At 42.3% G+C, this 20940-nt stretch overlaps 1 protein-coding gene across 7 annotated transcripts in view; it reads right to left on the bottom strand.

The window, feature by feature from the left end:
* Window positions 1–7831: 7831 nt before the first annotated feature.
* GREB1 (growth regulating estrogen receptor binding 1) overlaps window positions 7832–20940 on the bottom strand; it is a 197317-nt gene continuing 184208 nt past the window's right edge. For all 7 annotated transcript variants that reach the window (XM_056564205.1, XM_056564202.1, XM_056564207.1 and 4 more), the window contains exons 31-34: window positions 17797–17932; window positions 14469–14669; window positions 12472–12610; window positions 7832–8947 (exon numbers count right to left, since the gene is read on the bottom strand). In XM_056564205.1, the coding sequence (XP_056420180.1) occupies window positions 8784–8947; window positions 12472–12610; window positions 14469–14669; window positions 17797–17932 (640 nt within the window). In that variant the 3' untranslated portion in view covers window positions 7832–8783. The remainder of the gene's footprint in view (window positions 8948–12471; window positions 12611–14468; window positions 14670–17796; window positions 17933–20940) is intronic.

Below are 20940 nucleotides of genomic sequence, written 5' to 3'. Positions count from 1 at the left end.
GAGCGCATACGGCAGGAGGGAGCTAAAACCTCGCGCTCCCGTATGTGACCGTATGCGCTCCCGTATGTCATTCACTTCAATGAGCCGACCGGAGTGAAACGTTCGGTCCGGTCGGCTCATTTTTGCGCCGTATGCGCTTTTACAACCGGATCTAAAACCGTGGTCAACCACGGTTTTAGGTCCGGTTGTAAAAGCGCATACGGCGCAAAAATTAGCCGACCGGACCGAACGTTTCACTCCGGTCGGCTCATTGAAGTGAATGACATACGGGAGCGCATACGGTCACATACGGGAGCGCGAGGTTTTAGCTCCCTCCTGCCGTATGCGCTCCCGTATGGGACAAAACGTAGTGTGGACCCAGCCTTACTGAAGTGCATGCACTGACTGATGTCTGGTAGCGCCCCCTGCAGTATAGGGAGGTATTACATGTTCTGTACACTTTACCAGGACACCACCTTTGGACACCAGGTGAGGGCGGCTCCATGTTACTTTTTTAGGACATTGTGTGTACTGTACAGGACCCTGAAGAAGCTCCTGTCCTCTACATAGACCAGTGTTTCCCAAGCAGGGTGCCCCAGCTGTTGCAAAACTACAACTCCCAGCATGCTGGGAGTTGTAATTTTGAAACAGCTGGAGGCTCCCTGCTTGGGAAACACTGACATACAGTGATTTACAGCTCCCAGCAGATCTTTCTTACTTTTATATGTAAGGATTTGCTTTATCTATATTAGTTATCTACCGTATATACTAGAGTATAAGCCGACCCGAGTATAAGCCGAGACCCCTAATTTCAACCCAAAATCCCAGGAAAAGTTATTGACTCGAGTATAAGCCTAGGGTGGGAAATACCTCATCCCCCCCTGTCATCATCCAGACCCGTCATTAACATCCTGTATATCGGAAGCCTCGGATTTCCCATTAGTGTACATTGTAATAGGTGCTCGGACCCCACCGTTCAGTGACATCACAAGTGTGTGGACTTTTTATAAACATCAACGTCCGCTCTATAAAACTGGAGGACATTGGTTACTAATCTATGAACAATCCCTTAAAATTGTATAAGATACGTTTTTGCTTTTTGTCCTTGCTCTTAATGTACACTAAATTTACAGGATCACATTTTATAGAGGCCATATTCCCACCGTCATGTGACCCATGGTGGGAGGGATCCCCTTCGTCCTCTTACTATTGTCGTATGGGCTATCTACAGCCGCCACTAGAAGGACCTTACTGCATACAGATTTATACAGTTCCTATTGAGTTCTAGACAAGCTGCATTCATCTATATGTAGTTTATAGTCCCTGGTGGTGGCTGTGGCTAAAAATATTTCATTTATTAAGTAAAAAAAAAAAAAAAAAAAATTCCAGTTGACCAGCATAAAATTGCAGATAAATTAGAATAAAGGAATAGTCCATGGAGGAAGCCTTTGAGGGCATGGGGGGTAATTTAAAATGCCAAAGGGACCAATGTCCATCAGAAAAGGGCAAGAAATGTATAGGTCCGTGGTGGGCGGCCTGTAGCCTGGTGGCTAGGTATAGCCTTCGGGTGCTGCGGCCCCTGCCCCCTCTTCGGTTAATATATAATACATAAGAGATGCATCAGTCATAAGAGAAATCTTAATCCATGCCTAGTACTGTAAATGTTATCATTATGAATAATTCTGCCGCTGCTCCCCTGTGATGTGATATTTCTATAATGTTGATCCACCGTACTAACCTTCTGGATGTTGCCATCAGCTTCGCTATTAATCATTATTATGATTCTGTGAAATCTACGAGGATTTAAAGGGGTACTCCGGCCCAAAGACATCTTATCCCCTATCCAAAGGATAGGAGATAAGATGTCTGATCGTGGGGGTCCCGCCGCTGGGGACCCCCGCAATCTAGCATGCAGCACCCAGATGTAAACTGCAGTAAGCGCTGGAGGCTCTCAGTGTTATGCCTCCTGACCACAGGGACGGAGTATGGTCATGTCACGACTCCGCCCCCATGTGATGTCACACCCCGCCCCCTCAATGCAAGTCTATGGGAGGGGGTGTGACGGCCGTCACGTCCCCTCCCATAGTCTTGCATTGAGTGGGCGGGGCATGACATCATGACACCGCCCCCGTGTGATTTCATGCCCCGCCCACTCAATGCAAGACTATGGGAGGGGGCGATACTCCGTCCCCGTGGTCGGGAGGCATAACACTGAGAGCCTCCAGCGTTTCCTGCATGCTAGATTGCGGGGGTCCTGCCGCTAGGGACCCTCGCGATCAGACATCTTATCCCCTATCCTTTGGAGTTAGAAATCATAAAATTACTGGATATATTCTGTGCAAACAAAGATAAGTCACTACCGTTTTGTAGTGTTTTGCCACAAAAATATTCTGGTGCATCCGACTTCAGCTTTGGGGCATATCAGAAGTTCCTATACTATATTTCCCAGATAGCATCCTGCACTAAACCTACGCCAAATTCAAATAAAGATTTCTGGAGAAAATAATGTGTATTTTCTTTTTTTTTTTTTGCATGCTGTACTTTAATGGAAGGGGGTCACAAGTTCTACACCTCTACGGATGCTGTCGTTTAGCTATGATCAATACATGTAAGGGTGCACTTTAAAAATTAAAGGAAAAAAATAATAATTATTACTAATGATGGTGGTGGCAGTGGGGTCAGTTGCTATATGCAGATGCATGGATTATTACATATGTTGCTATAAATGGTGTTGGGCATTTGATAGCTAATGTGATTCCTAACATATTTTAAAGCACTAAACAAAAAGGAACTTTTATCCCAGAAAAACAGCTCTTGGCCACTAGGTGTCTTATTTCTTTGCAATCTGCTGTCCACTCCCTGTTGTCAGAGGAAATTTGTCTCTAGTAACAGCTAGATCAGGACAAATTACAGCAAGTTGGAATAGAGTTTGGAATGTGCAGGAGAGGGGGAGGGAGCATGAGAGGCTGGGCTGTGTACCTGTCAGCTGAGCTATTCTACCTAAGGAGATGATCCACAGGTAAATCAAGGCTTTCCTCCCACACACCACTCTTAAAGTTCAGGGCAGCTGTATCTTACTGCTACATGTTCAGTGTTGCAGTGTGATCTTATCTACCCACCTCTCTTTAGCTTTTTAGCAGGAACAGCAGGAACAGCTCCTATATAGCACCTTGAAAAAACATCTCATCAGTAAGCCCCTTCTCCCTTCCTCTGTACTGAACTGTGTAAATCAGCCTAGCACAATGCAGTCCAGTGCACTTTATTCAACACTATGTCATGACATATGCACTTTGATTGGGTAGAGAAGTAAGGAAAAGGAAGTTCATGTACAGTATGTGTAATACTGTCAAACAGCCCAGCTCTGGCCCTGGCCTCTGAACTGGAGTGAATGATAAATTGCTGTGCACAATAGAGGGGGCTCTACTGGGCCCAATAGCAGCAATGAGAGCATAACGTCACCTAGCCACCACTCTAAAGGGTTAAATGGTTAAAGGAGTATTGTGGTGCTAAACAATTTATCCCCTATCCAACGTATAGGGTTTAAGTGTCTGATCGCAGGGGGTCTGACCACTGAGACCCCCAGCGATCTCCTGCCCGGTACCTTGCTTTCTGTATAAACGGAGCTCTGTTGACCCCCACACGAAACGGGGCTGACACGCCCCCTCCATGTATTTCTATCTTCCGCTTTGTGCGGGGTCGACAGTCTCCTTGCATGGAGTGGAGATTGCTCTGTCCACGAGGAGAAAGGGGCACCGGGCAGTAGATCTCAGGGGTCCCAGCGATGGAACCCCCTGCAATCAAACACTTATCCCCTATCCTTTCAACACCCCTATCCTTTGAATTCAGCACCACAGTGCTCCTTTAAAGGGGAACTCCGGCCCTAATACACCTTATTCCCTATCCAAAGGATAGGGGATAAGATGTATGATCGCGGGGGTCCCCAGTGGCAGGACCCTTCGATCATACATCTTATCCCCTATCCTTTGGATAGGGAATAAGGTGTATTAGGGCCGGAGTACCCCTTTAACCTAACAGACCATGCAGGTTTTGGGAGAACCCTTTTAACAAAAAAGGCAGGAGGAGCAGAAATAACATAGACACATGTATAGTATATGTATTTTATTTCAAAAACTTGTACATATTAAATTATTAGATGGCCAGACCAAGAAATACGGCACATAGCACATACATTATTTACAAACATTAACGCCACTTTAAGATTGACATGAAAACTTATAAGACACGGAGTCCTTCCCTAACTAAGTGTAAATGAAACGTCAAGATTCATTACCATGAGCAGACTGACTGACTGGTGTTACATAACATCGCCTGCACATTATGCCAGTCATCGGGTATACTGTCAGGGAGTCGATGAACACCAGCCGGAGGCTCACACGTTATATAACCTACACGACATAAAGGGGTATTCCGGCTTCATACATCTTATCCCCTATCCTTTGGACAGGGGATAAGATGTATAAAACCGGAATACCCCTTTAGGCTACGTTCACACGTACGCAGATTTTCTGCTACAGATTTCAATGTAAACTAAATGAGTGAGCGCAGCTTCTAATCTGCAGTTACAAATCCTGCGGATCAAATCTGCACAGGATCCTGTACGTGTGAACGTACCCTTAAAGGGTCACTCTCATTAAAACAAATTTTTGCTATTGCACTCCTTATGGTAAATAAAAAATAATTCGAACATACTTTGTTTATAAAAAATGAAGTTTTCTATGTTTTATTTGTGCTTAAAAAAGCTCAAGAGAACATTTTCCCCCAACTCATACACAGATAGATTGGAAGGAAGTGCAGCCTAGAGTGCTGAGGGGGGAGTGTCCAACCAACAGCCTATGGCAGTTAAGTGTGAGATGAGCTATGATTGGATGAGGCTGGACACACCCCCTGCAGCACTCCAGGCTGCACTTCCTGTGTTTGGCCAAAGTCTGTGTATGAGTTGGGGGAAAATGTGCTCTTGAGCTTTTTTAGGCACAAATAAAACATAGAAAACTTCATTTTTTTTAAACAAAGTATATTAGAAATATTTTTCATTTACCATAAGGAGTGCAATAGCAAACATTTGTTTTAATGAGAGTGACCCTTTAATGTTAAAAGCAGGAATCACAGTAAAATCCATGGGATTTCCCGTCATACATTACAAATGTGCTTCTATCACATACATTTTTACGACTGTACACGATTATTATAAAACAATGTAGTCAATGTTACAGTTCAAAAACTGCTGCAAAATACAGAGAACATACTATTATAATCGATCTCTATCGGGATCTATCCCCTCATTGGCACAACATGAAAGAAGGATCGGCATGGGGTTCCCAAAGCAGTGGAGATCCGCGGTAAGTGTGAGCACAGTATATAGCATTTTCACATATCAGTGCAATGGCCTCTAGTATTGTCTTCTCTGCTCCTGTCAGTGCAGTCACTAGTTAAAGGGGTATTCCATGAAAAAAACATATATATATATATATATATATATCAACTGGCTCCAGAAAGTTGAACAGATTTGTGAATGACTTCTATAAAAAAAAAATCTTAATCCTTCCAGTACTTATCAGCTGCTGAAGTTGAGTGGTTATTTTTTGTCTGACAACAATGCTCTCTGCTGACATCTCTGTCTGTTTTAGGAATTGTCTAGAGTAGCAGCAAATCCCCATAGAAAACTTCTCCTGCTCTGAACAGTTTCTGAGACAGACAGTGGTGTCAGCAGAGAGCACTGTGGTCAGATAGAAAATAAGTACTGGAAGGATTAAGATTTTTTTTATAGAAGTAATTTACAAATCTGTTTAACTTTCTGCAGCCAGTTGATATGAAAAGTATTTTTTTTTTTTTCATGGAATACCCCTTTAACTACTCTGTCTTTTAGCTTGTAAAGCCATACTCCTGTGTAATACCTCTGCTTCTGTCAGTGACTGTGAACCTTCCCCAGCATCTACTGCACATATTTCTGTATACTGCTAAGCATGGGAGCAATCAGCAGGTCAGGAAGGCTTCTGGGCCCACCCGGCTTATAGGCCCTGTCGCAGCTGCAACATCTGCAACCCCCTATAGCTATGCCACTATTCTAATAAACTTTCATCGGTTTTAAACTGTTTTCAATATCTCTGATTCTTGTCAGTGAAACAGTCAATGCTGGCATTCAGGGGCACAAAAAGAAACTCCTGATCAGGACTGCCTACGGCAGTGTTTCCCAACCAGGCAACGGCTGTCCGGGCATGCTGGGAGTTGTAGTTTTGCAACAGCTGGGGGCACCCTGGTTGGAAAACACTGGCCTACAACAGATACATGAACCACAATTTGTGGCCTCAGCCTGAGAGCTGTAATTAGAGATGAGCGAACTTACAGTAAATTCGATTCGTCATGAACTTCTCGGCTCGGCAGTTGATGACTTATCCTGCATAAATTAGTTCAGCTTTCAGGTGCTCCGGTGGGCTGGAAAAGGTGGATACAGTCCTAGGAAAGAGTCTCCTAGGACTGTATCCACCTTTTCCAGCCCACGGGAGCACCTGAAAGCTGAACTAATTTATGCAGGAAAAGTCATCAACTGCTGAGCCGAGAAGTTCGTGACGAATCGAATTTACTGTAAGTTTGCTCATCTCTAGCTGTAATATATAAACCATGGGGATGTATCAGGCGGATAATATTAGGACAGATTTTACATGAATGTGAAGAAAACTGTTCACCTTCACTGACAGCAACAGAGATAGGGGATTGAAACAAAAATCATATAAAAACAGCAGAATTTTTTTTTTTTTTTTTTTAAATTGGAAACTGAGGCCGACATTTATCTTTGTCTTTAGACTGTTTTTTGTGTCTAGAAAAGGAGCAAGCAGGGTTTATTTGCGCCTTTTGGTTTACACATTTCTGCTGATTTTGAGTTGCAATCCACTGATTTTGGCAATACACATGATATGGAAGGGTTTTATGAACTGCGCCTTTTTGTGAAAAGGTGCAAAAAAGGCGTATGTAAAGAGTAAAATTTCAGAAAATGTCACCTGCACAAAATTTATGAAATGCTCTGTGACCATTGAATACATTTTACACATTACCAGCACACAACAATAAGGTGTAGAAAAATGCTTCACTTACACCTACAATGATAAATGCTTCACTTACACCTACAATGATAAATGCTTCACTTACACCTACAATGTTAAATGCTTCACTTACACCTACAATGATAAATGCCCCCCTAAGGGTCTACTAGGCTTTGGGTGCCTACAGAGGTTTGGGTAGGTGTGCTGTGTGCTGCAGTACAGGGTACACAGAGGACCCTCTGTAAGGCTGGGTTCACATCACGTTTTTGCCATACTGTTTTAATCCGTTTTGCTAAAGAAAACCGTATGGCAAAAAAACGGATGGAACAGTATGGGAAAAAGTAAACTGTATGTGTTATTAAACTGTATACTGTTTTTAAAAGTGCATACAGTTCCGTCAGTTTTTATATAAAAAAAAAAAAAAAAACATGTTTTTGATAATTTTTTCAATTTTTAATGGGAGGGGTGTTGGGTGGGGACTTTAGGATGCAAATGCACATGCGTAAAGTAAAAACCGTATACGGTTTCCCGTATGGAACTGTATACATGTGCGTTTCCCATTGATGTCCATGTTAAAAAAAAAAACGTATGTGGTTGCAATACGGTTTTTAAATTGGAGACAAAAACGTGGTCAACCACTGTTTTGACTCCGGTTTAAAAACCGTACTGCAACCGCATAAGTTTTTTTTAACATGGACGTCAATGGGAAACGCACATGTATAAAGTTCCATATGGGAAACCGTATGCACTTTTAAAAGCAGTATACAGTTTAAAAACGCATACGGTTTACTTTTTCCCATATTGTTCCATCCATTTTTTTGCCATCCGGTTTTCTTTAGAAAAACAGATTGAAAACCGTATGGAAAAACGTGATGTGAACCCAGCCTAAGTCTGTTGCCCCAAGGCCTAGGCCCCGGTTGGCATCACTATTTAAAGGGGTACTCCCTGCTGCCAGAAAGTTAAACAGATTTGTAAATTACTTCTATTAAAAAAATCTTAATCCTTCCAATACTTTTTAGGGGCTGTATAAATGCTTTTCTTATTGGATTTCTCTTCTGTCACGACCACAGTGCTCTCTGCTGACCTCTGCTGTCCATTTTAGGAACTGTCCAGAGCAGGAGCAAAATCCCCATAGCAAACATATGATGCTCTAGACAGTTCCTAAAATGGTCAGCAGAGAGCGCTGTGGTCATGACAGAAGAGAAATCCAAAAAAGAAAGCATTTCCTCTGTAGTATACAGCCCCTAAAAAGTACTGGAAGGATTAAGATTTTTTGATAGAAGTTTCTGGCACCAATTGATTAAAAAAAAATGTTTTCCACGGGAGTACCCCTTTAATGAATACTACTTTATACTACCGCTATATAAACTATCTGCACTAAAGATAATTCTCCTGCTGACAATGAATTGTGCTCTCAGCTGACCTGCCTTAAGTACAGCTCCTCCTGCTGCCATCCGACGTAATAAAAAGCCAAGAATATTATTCATTCCCCTTGTAATAAAAAACAAAGAAACATCAATTAAAAAGTAACATTAGTGTCTATTCAGTGCCTAAAATATATACAGATACATATTACATATAAATAAATCTAGGAATGTAACCGGTGTGTTTGTCCATGTTACCATGTCAGGTATCGCTGTTTACCAGCACTGACATTGTAATTCAGTGCAAAACATGAAATAGTCCTTTTCTATACAGAGAATCCAGGTAAGGGCTGCAGGTAAGTGGACGCCACTGGTTTTCTTTTTTTTACACATGGCGTCCAGTCAAGATGAACAAGGGTTTGTCTTCCTTGGCATTGGCTGTTTGGAACTCATCTCGTAGACGGAATTGCCACTCGTCCTCCAGCTCCAGTCTGACCACTGTCTGGCGGAGAGCATTGCGGTCCTGGCACACAACACACAGGGTGGCATCTAGAGAATAAAAGGAAATGGTCAAGCTCTAAGACTACAATGTCGCTACAAGAGTCACCTCTGCAAAAAGGTATTGAGACTCCACACAGCAGTGCAGTTCCATGTAACTAAACTACAAAGTCCAGCATGCCATCTTTATGTTCTAGGACATAAAGGGGTATTCCGGGCAAAAACATCTTATCCCCTATCGAAAGGATAGGGGATGAGATGTCTGATCGCCGGGGGCACGCCGTGATCTTCCTGCAGCAACCCGCATTCTATGCGTAGCTGCGTCTAAATTTTCGGAAACCTCCGGGCTTCCGAGACGGGGACGTGACGTCACGCCCACTCCATTCATTTCTTTGGGAGGGGGCCTAACGGCCACAACGCCCTCTCCCATAGACATGAATGGAGGAGGCGTGGCGTGAAGTCACGTCCCCATCTCGGAAGTCCGGAGGTTTCCGAAAATTTAGACGCGGCTACGCATAGAATGCGGGTGCTGCAGGGAGATTGCGGGGGGGTTCCAGCGGCGGGCCCCCCGCGATCAGACATTTATCCCCTATCCTTTCGATAGGGGATAAGATGTTTTTACCCGGAATACCCCTTTAAAGGGATACACCAGAGGGGAAAAAATTTAAATCAACTGGTGGCAGAAAGTTATACTGATTTGTAAATTTCTTCTATTTAAAAATCTTAATCCATCCAGTACTTATCAGCTGCTGTATGCTCCAGAGGAAGTTGTGTGGTTCTTTTCAGTCTGACCACAGTGCTCTCTGATGACACCTCTGTCAATGTCAGGAACTGCAGGGCAGGAGCAAATCCCCATAGCAAACCTCTTTTGCTGTGGACAGTTCCTGACACGAACAGAGGTGTCAGCAGAGAGCACTGTGGTCAGACTGAAAAGAACTGCACAACTTCCTGTGGAGCATGCAGCAGCTGATAAGTACTGGAAGGATTAATATTTTTAAATAGAAGTAATTTAGAAATCAATTTAACTCTGTCACCAGTTGATTTGAAAACATTTGTTTTGCACTGGAGTACCTCTTTAAAGGGGTATTCCAGGAAAAATGTTTTTCTATATATCAACTGGCTCCAGAAAGTTAAACAGATTTGTAAATTACTTCTATTAAAAAATCTTAATCCTTCCAGCACTTATCAGCTGCTGAAGTTGAGTTGTTCATTTCTGTCTAACTGCTCTCTGATGACACCTGTCTCGGGAGCTGTCTAGAGTAGAAGCAAATCCCCATAGCAAACCTCTTATGCTCCAGACAGTCCCTGAAACAGACAGAGGTGTCAGCAGAGAGCACTGTTGTCAGACAGAAAAGAACAACTCAACTTCAGCACAACTTCCTGTGGAGCATGCAGCAGCTGATAAGTACTGGAAGGATTAAGATTTTTAAATAGAAGTAATTTAGAAATCTGTTTAACTTTCTGTCACCAGTTAATTTGAACATTTGTTTTGCACCGGAGTACCTCTTTAAAGGGGTATTCCAGGGAAAAAAACGTTTTTCTATATATCAACTTGCTCCAGAAAGTTAAACAGATTTGTAAATTACTTCTATTAAAAAATCTTAATCCTTCTTGTACTTATCAGCTGCTGAAGTTGAGTTGTGCGCTTCTGTCTAACTGCTCCCTGATGACACCTGTCTCAGGAGCTGTCCAGAGTAGAAGCAAATCCCTATAGCAAACCTCTTATGCTCCGGACAGTTCCTGAGACAGGCAGAGGTGTCAGCAGAGAGCACTGTTGTCAGACAGAAAAGAACAACTCAACTTCAGCAGCTGTTAATTATTGGAAGGATTATGATTTTTTTTTTATAGAAGTAATTTACAAATCTGTTTAACTTTCTGGAGCCAGTTGATAAAAAAAAAAAAAAAAAAAATATATATATATATATATATATATATATATATATATATAAATAAAAGTGTTTTTTTTAAATACCCCTTTAAGCATTAATAATCTTTGAACATTCCGAAAAATAAAAATCATGATTAATCACCCAAGCAGGAGATAACGTTAGGTTCCCAGTCATGAGTGCTTAAACTCCTAACACACTACTTTATATCCGCCCAGAAAGGATATTCCCGGTGCAGTGGCGGGTGCCTAAATCAGTCGGTGCTAGGACCTCAAAGACCTTTCGCCTCCTCTCTTCTATGTATGTGACTGGATGGGTTGTAAGAGTTAAAGACTAAAATAAGAACAACTCTCTGACTGCCCCATGGAGAATCTGCTGAGCACTGTAACCTGGCATGGTTATTTCTATTCCAGTGTTCTTACCAAGCCGTGACCTGGATATATTAGTGTTAATGTCAAATAGGAGTCAAATTCAGATAGAACATTGTGAGCAATGTGTTTTTGTTGGCATTACTGTGGAAAAGCTCATTACAAACTTGTGGTTTAACCCCAGGGGTACAGCAGACATCACTAAGAATTATAACAGTGTTTCCGAACCAGGGTGCCTCCAGCTGTTACAAATCTACAACTCCCAGCATGCCCGGACAGCCTTTGGCTGTCCGGGCATGCTGGGAGTTGTAGTTTTGCAACTGCTGGAGGCACCCTGGTTTGACACATCTGGCAAGACACATGATAATTATGATTAAAGGGGTACTCCGGTGGAAAACTTTTATTTATTTATTTTTTAAATCGACTGGTGCCAGAAAGTTAAACAGATTTGTAAATCACTTCTATTAAAAAAAATCTTAATCCTTCCAGTACTTATTAGCTGCTGAATACTACAGAGGAAATTATTTTCTTTTTGGAACACATAGCTCTCTGCTGACATCTCTGTCCATTTTAGGAACTGTCCAGAGCAGCATATGTTTTCTATGTGGATTTTCTCCTGCTCTGGACAGTTCTTAAAATGGACAGAGATGTCAGGAGAGAGCACTGTGCTCGTGATGTCAGCAGAGAGCTCTGTTTTCCAAAAAGAAAAGAATTTCCTCTGTAGTATTCAGCAGCTAATAAGTATAAGTAAAAAGATTTTTTTAATAGAAGTAATTTACAAATCTATAAAACATCCAAGATGAGGAAGAAATCCACAGGGCACTCACCATTGCTGCAAAATGTGTCCTTTATTTCACAGGTCCATACATCAGTGCGGAGACGCTCATACGGGTGAGCACACCTGTATGAGTGTCTCCGCACTGATGTATGGACCCGTGAAATAAAGGACACATTTTGCAGCATTGGTGAGTGCCCTGTGGATTTCTTTCTCATCTTGGAAGTTTTATAGAAGTGAACTGTTTGTTGGATTATAGTGAGCACCACCTATATGCTGAATATTAATCACGGGATCTGTAGGAAGGTGTCAGCGTGCATTGAATCAGTGCTTGAGCCGGGCAGTGCCGGGTGCCACTTTGTGGATTGCGTAATTTACAAATCTGTTTAACTTTCTGGCACCAGTTGAGTTAAAAAAAAAAAAAGGTTTTCCACCAGAGTGCCCCTTTAAGATTTTTATGCCTAATCTGCATCAATAGAAATCATGCTGGAAGGGTTACGTGGATTACAGGAGTGTGGATTGTGGGGTCCCCCGGGCTGGACTTACCTTTGAGGAACTGAAACTTCTTCAAGAAACTGGCAACAACAAAAGAGTCGCAGAGGTGCAGCAGCAGCCCGCTGAACGTCATGTCGGGGCAGCTAATGTTAACAGAGTGCGGACGAGAGCTGACACAGCACACTGAAATCTGAAAAGGGAAAGGTTGTATTTACTGAGAGATTACAGACAGATCAGATATTCACTAATATAAAGCTGACCTCACCCTAAATCTAAACATCCAAATGTGTATTGAATTCTGAGCATTGTGTCCAGGAAGATCAGATTTGGGAGAATTGTTAAAATTGTTTGCTGCTTATGTATTATTATGTCATATTTATTTACATAGTTATCATTTATTACTAACTATATTAAAGAGTACCTGTCACCAAATAAAATTTTTAATATAGTGTTCCTTGTCTAATGAGCAGACACTTCCCCATTCACTTGCTTTTAAAATTATGGCAGGAGACCAAACTCAGGAAGTGCTTCTCTGCACTGAGCTTGATTGACACCTGCACAGAGCCTCACTGAAAGCTGCACAGAGCCTCACTGAAAGCTACACAGAGCCTCACTGAAAGCTGCACAGAGCCTCACTGAAAGCTGCACAGACTCAAAGCTACACAGAGCCTCACTGAAGGTTGCACAGACTCAAAGCTGCACAGAGCCTCACTGAAAGCTGCACAGAGCCTCACTGAAAGCTGCACAGAGCCTCACTGAAAGCTACACAGAGCCTCACTGAAAGCTGCACAGAGCCTCACTGAAAGCTGCACAGACTCAAAGCTACACAGAGCCTCACTGAAGGTTGCACAGACTCAAAGCTGCACAGAGCCTCACTGAAAGCTGCACAGAGCCTCACTGAAAGCTGCACAGAGCCTCACTGAAAGCTGCACAGAGCCTCACAGAAAGCTGCACAGAAACTCACTGAAAGCTGCACAGACTCGAAGCTAGACAGAGCCTCACTGAAGGCTGCACAGAGCCTGAGCTCTTCTAATTATTACAGCGCTGCAAAGCTGTAAATGGGAAGAAGTGGTCTGACAGCAGGCTTCAGTAATGTCATGCCTGCTGGGAAACGCCCACTATTTTCTGCTGGGAGACTGCACTATGGAAGCAAGAAGAACAGTATGTTACAGAGCTTTTTAAAGCTCTGAAAAAAAATGTAAGGGTGGGTGGAGTGTTAGGAGTAGTTAGGGAACATAGTCTGAGTTAGTTTAGAAAAGTTTATTTGGTGACAGGTACTCTTTACCATAATTTTGTAATACTACACAAATGAAATTTATATTTCCAGCTTCCTGCTGTTCACAAGTCTGCTTTGCTGTATAGACTAGAACAGACTCATCAGAGTAATTTCATTAGACGACTGAGGATGTAATGAGAGGAGACGGATTTATTCTTCTGCTGAGAACCTAGACAGGTCTTAGTAGTAACACTACACAACATGTGAGAGGCCCTGTAGGCAGCTCCCCAACATTTAAGAAGGAGAAAATTCATTACAACTTGATCCCATCTGGCTCCTTCTGGTTTCCCAGCGCTCGTTTCTTCTGCCGGCTTCCGAGGATGAAGTTCACTGGCCTAGATGGGGAACTGCTGTGGCCAATGATTGGCTGAGCAGGCAGGTCCTACTCTATCTTCTGTTTTTGGAAGCACGTATAAGAAATGAGCATCAGGGGGACCAGAAGCAGCCGGATAGGAGCTGCAGTGGGACCAGCGTGGACCTAAGATGAAAATTACCTTTATTGTTTGTTTTCTACAGCACCAAAAATATATACACTTTTTGGCCACACTGGAATACCCCTTTAAATACACCAAACCTTTCTATTTAGTTTATTATTGATAGAAATGATTTTTTTTAAGTCTACATAGCTACTATTTTCTTTTTAGACAATAACTGGCAATTGCAATGTCTCGTTCAGATCACAGGCAGTCACAAGGACAATTCTGTAATCTCATACAAACTCTTACTCCAAGACGGGGTTAGGTGATTTTTGTAAGAATGTGTTTTTGTGTACCTGGGGTCCTAGGTTGAGGTAACAATCGACTACAAGCACTGGGTGGCTGTGGTTATTCACTGACAGAGGAAAGAACCGGTGACTGTGAAACTGCAGGAATTTCTCCAGGAGTAGTTGAGCGGGGGCGGCCAGAATGGTGTGTTTACTATCGGGAGCGCAGATGTAGTGAGCCGAGGAAACAGACAGCGATAAATCAAGGACCTAAAGGAGAAATCCAGAAATATTATCAAATCGACCGTGGAAACGACCGGAAAATTGTTCATGTTACTTTGATATTTGAGTCAGAGCAAATTATACATTCTGAATAATCAGATCGCTTCTTATATTATAACAAGGCCTCTAAATAAAAGAAAAGAAGCGAGCTGATTGGTTACTATGGGCAACAGGGCAACTTTTCCTCTCAACAGATTTTGATAAATTTCCCCCACTGGTCTGAAAGGGGGTACTGGTGATTATCCCTGCTTTACCCAATACAGAGTGAGTGAATTTGGATATTACCTGTTACTTGATAGCACTACTTGATACTTTTTTTCTTTTTTTGATTACACTTCTTATAGACAAGTTAAAGGGGTACCCCGCCCCTAGACATATAGACAAGTTAAAGGGGTACTCCACCCCTAGACATCTTATCCCCTATCCTCTGATCGCAGGGGTCCCGCCGCTGGGGATAACCACGATCTCCCTGCTGCACTTAGCGTTCGTTTAGAGCATCGGATGCAGCATCAGAGGCTCATGACATCATGGTCACGCCCCCTCAATGTAAGTCACACCCCCTCCCATAGACTTGCATAGAGAGGGCATTGCCGTGACATCATGGGTGGAGCGTGACTGTGTCGTCACGAGCCTCCACCCCGTATCGCCAGTGATCCAGCATGGAGCGGAGTTCACTCCATGCACCAGATGTCTGGGGTGCTGCAGCTGAGATCGCGGGGGTCCCCAGCAGCAGGACCCCCGCGATCAGACATCTTATCCCCTATCTTCTCGATAGAGGATAAGATGTCTAGGGGTGGAGTACCCCTTTAAGGCTCAGAGAATGTAAGATGATCTCCTCCTCCCTCTTCCCCTCTCACAGCATGAATACTAAGGCCCCTCTACACAAAGGTAGGTTTAACCCCCTGCCAACTGTCTAATATGTATGGGAGCCTTCTGACTGTCTCCCAACAGATGATGTTGGGGGAGAGAAGGATCGGGAATGTTGGATTTCAATAGCCTGAAGTAGCTTACTCCTCCTTTCTCCATTGAGAACACATGAATGCTGGGCTATGTATGAACGGATCTGGAGAGAGAGCAGTTGACTGATAGAACGTTGGGTCAGCAGTTGTTGTATGTGTTTGGCATCCTTTACACAGACACTAAAAGACAGATAGGGCAACTTACCCCTCCTGTCTATTATTTACCGTTTTGTTTAACACTAAATTTTGGTAGTGTGGGTTTAAAGGGGTACTCCCATGGAAAACTTTTTTTTTTTTTTTTTATCAGCTGGTGCCAGAAACTTAAACAAACAGATTTGTAAATCACTTCTATTAAAAAATCTTAATCCTTCCAGTACTTTTTAGGGGCTGTATACTAAAGAGAAATCCCCAAAAAAATACAAATTTCCTCTGATGTCATGACCACAGTGCTCTCTGCTGACCTCTGCTGTCCATTTTAGGAACTGTCCAGAGCAGCATATGTTTGCTGTGGGGATTTTCTCCCACTCTGGACAGTTCCTAAAATGGACAGCAGAGGTCAGCAGAGAGCACTGTGATCATGACATCAGAGGAAATTTTTATTTTTTTGGGGATTTCTCTTTAGTATACAGCCCCTAAAAAGTACTGGAAGGATTAAGATTTTTTAATAGAAGTGATTTACAAATCTGTTTAACTTTTTGGCACCAGTTGATTAAAAAAAAAAAAAAAGTTTTCCATGGGAGTACCCCTTTAAAGAAGACTGAACATTTACAGAGAATCTGAAAGGACAGGGGGCAGCAGACTGCAAAATGATGTTGCAAAGAAGTGGTAAGATAGGAACAAAAGCTTTGGTATCAAGGAAACAATTTAGTCCTTTACCTATATAAAATGTTTATGGCTCTGTAAGCTCTACTGTTATCATTGGTAGAGGCCATATTGCCTATAAGGATATTTTTGGGAAAATATACCCATAAGATTTGATTAGGCAATGGTACTTAGACTCCCATGCTGGTGTTAGTACGGCCCAAAGCTGGATAAATGACATGACCAGATGATGGCCAGTAGATTCAGCTTAGCATGGTTATATATTTGCAAACCAGCCATTATTCAAGTGAATGTAGCTGAGCTGCAATACCACACAACCACCTGGACAAGGGTGGCGCTATTCCTGGAAAAAAAGCAGACACTTCATACACTCCTCTTAAAGGGGTACTCCGCCCGTAGACATCTTATCCCCTATCCAAACGATAGGGGATAAGATGTCAGATCGCCGGGGTCCCGCTGCTGGGGACCCCAGGGATCGCTGCTGCAGCACCCCGCTATCATTACTGTGCAGAGCGAGATCGCTCTGCACGTAATGACGGGCAATACAGGGGCCGGAGCATCGTTACGTCACGGCTCCGCCCCTCGTGACGTCACGTCCCGCCCCCGTCAATACAAGTCTATGGGAAGGGGGCGTGGCGGTCGTCACGCCCCCTGTCATAGACTTGCATTAAGGGGACGGGCCGTGATGTCATGAGGGGCGGAGCCATGACGTTGCGCTGCTCCGGCCCCTGTATCGCCCGTAATTACGCACAGAGCGATCTCACTCTGCGCAGTAATGATAGCGCGGTGCCGCAGCGGCGATCCCCGGGGTCCCCAGCAGAGGGACCCCGGCGATCTGACATCTTATCCCCTATCCTTTGGATAGGGGATAAGATGCCAGGGGCGGAGTACCCCTTTAACATGTCACCAACTATATGCTAAAGGGGTTATCCAGGAAAAAACTTTTTTTATATATCAACTTAATCCTTTAAGTACTTATGAGCTGATGAAGTTGAGTTGTTCTTTTCTGTCTAAGTGCTCTCTGATGACACGTGTCTCGGGAACTGTCCAGAGTAGAAGCAAATCCCCATAGCAAACCTCTTCTACTCTGTGCAGTTCCCGAGACAGACAGAGATGTCAGCAGAGAGCACTGTTGCCAGACAGAAAAGAACAACTCAACTTCAGCAGCTGATAATTATTGGAAGGATAAAGATTTTTTTAATAGAAGTAATTTACAAATCTGTTTAACTTTCTGGAGCCAGTTGATATAAAAAAATTTTTTTTTTCCTGGAATACCCCTTTAAAAGTCTATCAGGTGACTATAGCTGCTAGCACTGAAGTTGCGATGTCCTTACTTTGGGTTTAATTTGCAGAGAGCGATGTCCTCCAACTGCAATTTGCTTCTTCATGAGACTGAAGCGATTAAAGCGACAGATGAGCAGCCCGGAGCTGTTCACGCGTAGATTAAAGTCGATATCATGGCACGTGAATCTGACATGGGAAACACAGGAACATGTTTATTAGGAAGCCATACACTGCCATCATCTGCAAGACATTGATTTAAGACCTAGCAAGTCACAATGTACTGAAAAAAAATAAGTAAAAAAAAGTTATACACTGGTGGTCTTCAACCTGTGGACCTCCAGATGTTGAAAAACTACAACTCCCAGCATGCCCGGACAGCCAACGGCTGTCCGGGCATGCTGGGAGTTGTAGTTTTGCAACATCTGGCGGTCCGCAGGATGAAGACCACTGTTATACACCATCATTAAAGGGGTTATCCAGGAAAAAACTTTTTTTTATATATCAACTGGCTCCAGAAAGTTAAACAGATTTGTAAATGACTTCTATTAAAAAATCTTAATCCTTTCAGTACTTATGAGCTTCTCAAGTTGAGTTGTTCTTTTCTGTCTAAGTGCTCTCTGATGAAACGTGTCTCGGGAACCGCCCAGTTTAGAAGAGGTTTGCTATGGGGATTTTCTTCTAAACTGGGCGGTTCCCGAGACACGTGTCCTCAGAGATCACTTAGACAGAAAAGAACAACTCAACTTCAGAAGCTCATAAGTACTGAAAGGATTAAGATTTTTTTAATAGAAGTAATTTACAAATCTGTTTAACTTTCTGGAGCCAGTTGATATATAAAAAAAAAAAGTTTTTTCTTGGATAACCACTTTAAGGTTGTTCTTTTCTGTCTCTCTGATGACACGTGTCTCGGGAACCGCCCAGTTTAGAAGCAAATCCCCATAGCAAACCTCTTCTAAACTGGGCGGTTCCTGAGACCCGTGTCATCAGAGAGCACTTAGACAGAAAAGAACAACCTTAACTTCAGAAGCTCATAAGTACTGAAAGGATTAAGATTTTTTACAATGGAGGCTGTGGAGTCCGCTCTCACTGAACATCCAGGTAGCTCACCTATGCCCGGGACCGGCCGGTACCGCCCTCGGCCAAAAGTCCAATCAACAAAAGAAGAAGGTCGGGCACGTCAGGTGGTGGATAAAATGAGCTTTCCTTTATTCACAAATCTTGACACAATTCACATACAGAAAAAGGTCTGACGCGTTTCACCTACGTTGAGTCTACGATTAAGCCTCAACGTAGGTGAAACACGTCAGACCTTTTTCTGTATGTGAATCGTGTCAAGATTTGTGAATAAAGGAAAGCTCATTTTATCCACCACCTGACGTGCCGGACCTTCTTCTTTTGTTGATATATAAATATATATATATATATATACTTTTAACATAGAATGTGTTGGCAGATAAGAACAATTTGGCCCATCTAGTCTGCCCAATAAACCCAAAATAACTTTTGTACTTATCCCTGGTTGTTGTTCTCAAGTTGGTCAACAATTTATTTAGATGGAAAACTATATTAGGGCAAACAATATGGCATTATTACAGTTCCATCAAGGCCTGAACATCAAGTCTATATAAGAATATATGATTGTATGTGTAGTTATATGTCTAGACAGCACAAGCGCTTTCTTAGTTTACCAATTTTCAAACATAATTATTGGATAATTCTAAGTCCACCTATCCTCACAACCCTTATAAACCAGAGCAGACAATAGCTACAAGGAGCATCTCTAACTCTGGAGGACCCACCATACAGTATATGTGTGGACCGGCCATTGATTGTAATAAGAACAGTGTAATGCTTCATTTTCCCTATGGGGGAGCTGTGGAGAAATGAGATGCTTACTGCCAGATTACTTCTGCTGTGATTCCCAAGGACATTCCAGTTTATCCCCTTCCTCTAAACTGGATTCTCCAAGCTGGACATAAGAACACATTGATTGGGCCCCCACTAACCTTTGTGACATGCTATTATTGCCTTGGGCCAACACATTGTATTGTGTTACATTTTATGTCTAGCTGGTGAAATGAATGCTTTTGATAATTCCATGAAGGGGCTTCTAATAGAACATGGCTATGTTATCATATTGTAATTATATTCTGATAAATGGGAATTAAAGGGGTATTCAAGTGAAAAAAAGTTTTTTTCATATCAACTGGCTCCAGAAAGTTACACAGATTTGTAAATTACTTCTATTAAAAAATCTGAATCCTACCAGTACTTATCAGCTGCTGAAATTGAGTTGTTCTTTTCTGTCTGACCACAGTGCTCTTTGCTGACACCTCTGTCTGTCTCAGGGACTCAGGGACTGTCCAGAGCAGAAGAGGTTTGCTATGGGGATTTGCTCCTCCTCTGGACAGTTATAGAAACATAGAATGTGTCAGCAGATAAGAACCATTTGGCCCATCTAGTCTGCCCAATATTCTGAATACTACGAATAGTCCCTGGCCCTATCTTATATGAAGGATATCCTTATACCTATCTCTATCTTATATGAAGGATAGCCTTATACCTATCTCTATCTTATATGAAGTATATCCTTATACCTATCCCTATCTTATATGAAGGATAGCCTTATACCTATCTCTATCTTATATGAAGTATATCCTTATACCTATCCCTATCTTATATGAAGGATAGCCTTATACCTATCTCTATCTTATATGAAGGATAGCCTTATACCTATCTCTATCTTATATGAACGATATCCTTATACCTATCTCTATCTTATATGAAGGATAGCCTTATACCTATCTCTATCTTATATGAAGGATAGCCTTATACCTATCTCTATCTTATATGAAGGATATCCTTATACCTATCTCTATCTTATATGAAGGATAGCCTTATGCCTATCCCAATCTTATATGAAGGATAGTCTTATACCTATCCCTATCTTATATGAAGGATAGCCTTATACCTATCTCTATCTTATATGAAGGATAGTCTTATGCCTATCCCAATCTTATATGAAGGATAGTCTTAAACCTATCTCTATCTTATATGAAGGATAACCTTATACCTATCTCTATCTTATATGAAGGATAGCCTTATACCTATCCCTATCTTATATGAAGGATAGCCTTATGCCTATCCCAATCTTATATGAAGGATAGCCTTATGCCTATCTCTATCTTATATGA

The sequence above is a fragment of the Hyla sarda genome, chromosome 3, assembly GCF_029499605.1.
Source record: "Hyla sarda isolate aHylSar1 chromosome 3, aHylSar1.hap1, whole genome shotgun sequence".
In the NCBI taxonomy this organism is placed as follows: domain Eukaryota; kingdom Metazoa; phylum Chordata; class Amphibia; order Anura; family Hylidae; genus Hyla; species Hyla sarda.
Note: the sequence above shows the minus strand (reverse complement) of the source record. Positions and strands in the feature narration are given on the sequence as shown.